The following is a 6921-nucleotide window of genomic DNA, read 5'->3' on the forward strand; positions in this document are numbered from 1 at the left end:
GGACAGAGGCAGTTCTTTAAGAAGACCTAAGAATCTTTTTCCTTCAACATTTCCTGGGTATGTATGTCCTTTGTGCCAGGCAGCATGCTGTGTGATAAAGTCAAAAGGGGTTATCAAACACAGCCCCATCTTACTGCATAGGAAGAGAGGCAGATGCTATGGCAGAGGAGGTACTGAATATATGGGGACGTCCAACCTGGACTGGAAGGTGTAAGGAGGCTCCTCACAGGAACGTGTCTGAGCTAGTCCTATTGGATGAATGGGAGCTTACAGACATACAAAAGTGTTGAGGCATTCCAGACAGTGGCTTAAAGTCATAAATGGTGTTAGAAAGCATGATATGTTCAAGGACAGATAGCATAGGCTTCAACTGTCAAGAGATGAGTCTGAAGAGACAGGCAAGAACCAGGCTGTTGAACAGCCTAGAATATCAAATTAAGGGCTTGGTTTGTGAATATATGAATAGAGAAGCCCTAGATTCTCAAGAGCGTCTGTGATCAAAATAAAAAAAAAAGGATAGGGGCGCCTGGGTGGCGCAGTCGGTTAAGTGTCCGACTTCAGCCAGGTCACGATCTTGCGGTCCGTGAGTTCGAGCCCCGCGTCGGGCTCTGGGCTGATGGCTCAGAGCCTGGAGCCTGTTTCCGATTCTGTGTCTCCCTCTCTCTCTGCCCCTCCCCCGTTCATGCTCTGTCTCTCTCTGTCCCAAAAATAAATAAACGTTGAAAAAAAAAATTTAAAAAAATAAAAAAAAAAAGGATAAATCCAACTGTTGGGGAGTCAGGGAAGAGCCATGGTAAGGTTTTACACAGGGGCACAACATGGTGTGACCTGGTGGCCAGTGAGGAGGGTAAATTGCAAAGGGACCCGCCAGAGGCAAGAACATTAGTTGGCGTAATTGAGGCAGGAGAGGCATGAAGACCTGAACTGTGGTAGATACAAAGGGAATCAAGGAGATAAAGTTGACAGGGGGTTAGTAACCCTCTGATCCCCTCCCAAAACAGGCATATGCTTATCTCCAAAGCTCAACTGAGGCTGTACCTCTCACTCTTCCCCTCAGCCATCCTCCCAACTTTCAAGCTGCTTTTTGGGGGGCCTTTTTGCTACTTTCCTAAGCTGCCTTTGAAGTTTAATCAAGCCTAACTGATTTCACAAGTTGACAGAGAGAGCCTGGCCCCATGCTGGGTCCCTGGCCCTATATTCCCATGGAGTAAAATCTGTCAACTGACCTCAGGTAAGGCAATGAATTGGCCTTGAGCTGTTCTCTGACCCTCTGCCTGTGGCTTCACAACATGGGCATAGTTCAGTTAAGAAATCACAGTTCCAGGAAAAGAGCACACATCTAGTTTATTTTTCTCCTGATTCGTTTCATACCAACACACAAACCCCAATCGATAGCAGGCAAAATGGAGGGAGGCCCTCAAAGCAAGCTGATTTTCTAGATGCCCCTTTCCTTTCCTGCAAGGCCCATCAGAGAGGTGCCTCAACTTTACTTGTATCTGATGGTTGTATCCCTGGAGGTGAAGCCAGATGTCAGGCTTTCTGTGGGGAGACAGGACTCTGTGGCCAGCTGGAATGCTGGGGAGTCAAAGATTCCCCCCGCTACCAAAGAGTGTTCCTCTCCACATGGGCATGCGTTGTCTTGATCTGCTTCCAGGGGACTTCGGAAAGCAAGTCTTCCCCTAGAACTCCTTGGACCTTCTCAACACAACAGCAACACAGACAATGAGGTGCCCAAGGTCTATGTTCATAGGCCAGTTGAATATAGCCAGAGTGACCTGTTGACTCAAGAACCCAACTTTCAATACAGAGGGCTATATCCGGAGATTCCTGTCAAACTGATGCTCTAGAGGCTTGCCAAGCATACTAAACCCTAATCAGACTCTGACCGGTTCAGTTTGGGCACATCAAGAGTGGGGAAGGAGGATGAGCTGTGGCTATGTGTGGTGCCCTCACACACTCTTCCAGCCCCTTTTCATCTGCCTTCTCTTTTTTCTCCTCTTCTTTGTCCTTTTCCCCCTCCTCCTCCTCCTCCTCTTCCTCCTCCTCTTCACTGTTTGAGTCCTCATATAGATTGATGGTGGCCTGGACAGGGAAGTTCTGCAGCAGAATCTCCCCATCACTGTACAGGTAGTCAAAAGAGTGGGATTTAGGCCAGAAGAACCTGTGGACAGAGAAGAAATATGGTCCCTAACTTCCACAGGTCTCATATATACAGGCCAAGAAGGAATCCAAGCCCTATACTCCTTCCCCTACCTGCATTAATGAGGTGAAAGGGAAAAGAAGAAAGCAAGCATTGTAACAGAACCTTCTAGATTGTTACAAATTGACCCCAGGCAGGAAGGTAATGTCTGGTGGGCCTATAGCTGTGGGGAGCCCCTGCCCCAGCACCTGACAACTCTGACACAGATCCTACCCCCACCCCCCACTTCAGAAGGTCTTCTAGCCAAGAATTACTTAGCCCTGTGTCCTCCATGTCCTACGAAGGCTTTCTTCACTGACGCTGTCCATAGGGGCTCATTCTTAGGGGTCATTGACAGTGCCTGCAGGGAAGGCAACCTTGGCCAATTCCCTTAACCACTCTGGGCTTCAGTTTCCTGGTCTATGAAAGAGATAGTGGCATTGCCTCCCCACTCCTGCTTCACAGGGATGTTGTGAGGATTTAAAGAGCTAATGGATCTACATCAAGTTCCGAGCTTGGCGCCAGAAGCTTACCTGACAGGGTGATGGAACTCGGAGTTAGCCTTGGTGACTTTGGCACCTGTTGCCCCACCAGTAGCCTGTCCAAAGCAAAAGCTAGCATGTGGGTCAAAGTACGTGGCCAGACAACTGCCTCCTCTGTATCAGAGGTCACAAACCTACAGGTAAGATAATCTAGAAGAAACCTTAGACATCCCTGGGAGCAGCCCTTTCCTGCCCCACAGCAAGAGTTGTGTCCTGGTGTTGGTTGTAAAACAAGGGCACAGAATCCTGGGGGTTGTTTGCTTTTCTGCCCCTGTTCTAATACCTGTGTTGTTTGGAGACTGTCCAGGAGACAGAGTTCTACTGAGCAGCAAAGATTTGGAGATGGGTTTGGGGGAAGAGCACTAGGGTTAGGTGCCAGGAGACCAGGATTCTAGCACCAGCTCTACCACAGACTATCTGTGGGGTCTGCCCAAGTCCCTCCCCTCTCTGAGCACTGTCTCTTCATCTTTCAAATTGCCATGGAAACCTTGGGTCTGCCTTCCTCCCAGAGCCAGAATCAAACGTGCACAAGTCTGTGGAGATGCTATCCCACATCCACAGCCCTGGACCAAGGTCAAGGGCTCTCTGGAAAGGGATCTGGTCAATGTGAATACACGTGGCCGCATATGCATGTGACCATGTGTAACGGGGGCTCAAACTCACCGAGTCTATGAGTTTCCTCACCTCCGTTGGTGGGTCATTTGTAGAGGACAGCCAGGGCCTCCAAAGGCAAGCTCCTCTAGGACAAAGAAGGAGGAGCTCAAACAGTGGAGGAAGGAAATTGGAGCCTGGAAATCCCTGAGATAGCAAAAGAGGCTTCCCGAAAACTTGGCTCAGATGCCATCTACTCCAGGAAACCTTTCCTGAGGACCCCAGGCCCAGGTCAGGGGCCCTCCTCCCTGCTTGAACAATGTGATCATTGCTTTTGTCATGTCGTTTCGTAATTATTTTTACTCACCTTTGAGCTTCTTAGGGGCAGATTTATGTTTGATGATGTCTGAATCCCCAACACCCAGTACAATGCCTGGTACACAGTAGGCATGTCACTAAATGTTTCTTGGAATGTTAAATGTTTGGAGGAATGTGGAAAATATCTTGCCTCCACCTCCTGTTCCAAAAAGTAGAGCTCAGAGTCCTACCATCTTCTTGGGCTGGGGAAAGGGGTCTGAAATATTCCTGAGCCCACTGCTTCCCTGCTGGACTTCCAGAGGTCAGAAAAAAAGCAAATGGAGATCTTATGGTGTGGTCAGAAGGAGACAGTCGCCCAGTCAAAGGCTTCTTGGGTGTCTGGTCCTCTTTTACCCCCTCTTCAGCCTGGGTCAGATTAAACTCAGGCTTCATGGCAGTCTCCCCTGTGCTCCTCAGTGGACTGAGGAACTTGGCCCATGAGGCCCTGGCTGCTTGGCTTTCAGCTTTGGCAATGCCCACTGTCCCCAAGTCCCTTTTTGCCACCTAGAGGGATGAGTGAGGTGGGAAGCCAGTTGAGGTATTTCAGCCTGAGATCTGGAAGGGGCAGTCTCTGAGGGCTGTGAGGCTTTGCCTTACTCCTCCATGGAAAGCAGGGGCATCCTGGACATTTCATTTTTTTCCTCCCCCATGACCCCATTAAACCTGAGTTCAGGTTGCTAAAGGCCAAGTTCCACTTACCTTTCACTGCCACCTACATGCTGTCTGGAAGCAAGTGGTGATGGACTTAATAGGCCAGGGAGTGCCTGGGGGGCCTGCGGGAGGGCTGGAGCTAGGACCAGGGCCAGGGCTGGGACAGGGGCAGCAGCAGGAACAGAAGAGTCCATCCTTAGGGGATTGGAAGCCAGGCAAGCTGTAGGGGCTCCTATTTCTCAGAACCTCTTGCATTCTTCTGGCCTTTCCTTGGAGACCCTTTTATAAGGCCTTCTTAGACTCATAAATTATTCAGGGCAGTGCAGGGCTGGGGGACCTGGGAGGAGGGATGAAGATTTAGAATGGGAGCTCAGAGAGGGGGAGCTGGGTCCCTGGGTGTGAAAGCTCTCCCAGTTGAATAAACAGAGAGTCAGTGGGGGGTGAGGGATTTTCTTTACCTCCAAGTCAGAAAGGAAAACACAAAAGGGCCAAATCACACACCATTTGTGCAAATTCCCCAGGCAGTAGCAAGGCCAGAGGGGGGAAAGGAGGGAAGCTCATTAGCACCCAGAACCACAGAAAGTTGTCAGACACAGAGGGCTGGATAGACAGGCCTTTGTCAAAGCCGGTTCCCAACAAGAAGGGCCAGCTGACCTGGCTGAGGAGAGTGAGGGACTCACACGTCACTTCGGCTCAAACCCCAAAGAGATTTGCCAAGTGGACCTGACATGGGGTGCCTGCCATTAAGCATACCACCTGGGTTAGGAAAAAAGGAGGTTCTGGATGGAGCAGGTCCAGTTGCCTGTGGAGTGAGCCTCAAATCTTCCTTCCATGCCCTTTGCTTTATGGGTCAGTTCATTTGCAAAAGTGCCTGAGTCTCCTCTCCAGCCTCAGCAGTAAGTGGTCCGGTAAAGGTGTGTGGGCAGCATTTCAGGGATTCCACGTCAGATTCCAAATTTCAGAACTCAGCATCAGGAGCCAGCATGCTAGTGGGAGGGGGGCTGGGAGGCAGGGTTCTGCCTGGCCATTAAGCTGCTGAAGAACCATCCCTGGCCCAGGGGCCTCGGTTCCCTCACATGTGAGAGGAAGGTGCAGGGTGTGGGTCCAGTGGCCTCAAAGGGCCCTGCCAGCCTGAACACTCTGTGACAGGGCCTGGGTAGATGGGTACTGATCCAGAGTCAAGCTTGGCGGTTCCAGCACAGTCCTTGGCCTTAGCCAGTCTTCTGGGCCTTTGCCAGAAAGCTTCCAGTTACAACTACTGGCGGGCTCCTTGTGCTGTAGAAGTCCCGAAAATATTCCTCCAGAGCTCAGTGTCCAGCACCGGCATGGATTCAGCCTCTTGGATATTCGTCACAGTCAGATTTGTAATCATCCAAAAACTTTGAAACAACCTCTATGCCCCATAACAGGAAACCAGTTAGATTAATTAGGGTAAGTCTTTGCAACCGAATACTAAGCAGGCACTCACAATCATGTTCTAGAAGTATAATTATCAACACAGAAAGTTGGGGGGAGAGAAATCAGATACCAAAATAGTATGAATAGTTTTATTCAAGGGCCCCTCTTTTCTCTGCTCCCCTACCCCCACCCCATTTCAAACCCCAAGGCCACTCTGTGCTTTGTAGCAAAGGAAAATTAGAAACAAATGCCTCACTTTAGAAAGCTGAGAGAAGGTTATTGGGGTTGCTTCTGCGAGTAAGACTATGGGGGATTTTTACTTCTTTCTTTATGCTTTCCTGAACTTCCTAAAAAGTTCCACAGGATCTGATGCTCTTTGGGTAGTAAAAAATCAAGACACATGAGAATAAAAAAGAAAGAAAGTAGTGCTTCTCTGCAGGAGAGAACACACTTGGGCAAATAACACTTGTTCTGTGTGACTTCAGAGGGCAAGGCTGAAGCTCATGGTTGAAGCTACAGGCAGACACATTTTGGCTCCATCAAAGGAAAAACATTCTAATAGCGCAGCCACCACCTAACCCAAGGGCCTGGCACTGTCCCAGCCCTCAATAAACAGAGGTTTATTATAAGCTCTGTGTCCCCGAATTGTGTAAGTGCAACCTGGATCCTGGATCCTGGAGAGGGGAAAAGGAGGGCTGCTGGGAGCCCAAGTTTCTATCAGTCTGTCACAGTTCTCACTAAATGTGCCTCTGGAAGATGAAAGTTTGCTTGGATTGCTTCGCTGGCTCAACTGAGGGGTGAAGCTAAGAGGAGGAGCCAGGTGGAAGAAAGGGCTGGAAGGACATGGCATGTGAAGGAGAAAGAAGCAGACCTGTTGTCACTCCCTGAAATTTTTTTGACCTCTAGGTGGCCACGGTCTGTGAAAATAGGCAGAAGGGAAGAGGTCAAGGGAGAAGAGGTAGACATTTCTCAGCCATGCCACCTATCATGCTACCTCTGACCTTGAACCTGTGTTTATTCCCTCACGGTCCTTCACCACTGGCTGTCTAGCCCCTTCACTCCTGTGAGCAGGCCTCAGGGTTCCCCTCATACCAACTCCCAGCATGCTCTCCTGGAGTCCCATTAGCCTTTAGGTGTGTCTGTGTGGCCTTTTGTTCTCCACACACAATGGTTGTCCTGCTACCTCCTAAAAATGGCCACCAC

At 49.7% G+C, this 6921-nt stretch overlaps 1 protein-coding gene across 1 annotated transcript; it reads right to left on the reverse strand.

Annotated features, from left to right (window-relative positions):
- Positions 1–2022: 2022 nt before the first annotated feature.
- Positions 2023–4514, reverse strand: RIPPLY1 (ripply transcriptional repressor 1; the record flags this gene model as incomplete). Its single annotated transcript, XM_047081806.1, has 4 exons — positions 4369–4514; positions 3385–3460; positions 2713–2777; positions 2023–2161 (listed from the first exon to the last, which is right to left on the reverse strand). Coding segments are annotated over exons 1-4 (426 nt in total), but the record flags the coding sequence as incomplete, so codon positions are not given.
- Between the last annotated feature and the right edge of the window lie 2407 nt (positions 4515–6921).

The sequence above is a fragment of the Lynx rufus genome, unplaced genomic scaffold (assembly GCF_022079265.1).
Source record: "Lynx rufus isolate CCGP_SWC_20201006 ecotype Redwood Valley unplaced genomic scaffold, mLynRuf1.p SCAF_19, whole genome shotgun sequence".
Lineage (NCBI taxonomy): Eukaryota > Metazoa > Chordata > Mammalia > Carnivora > Felidae > Lynx > Lynx rufus.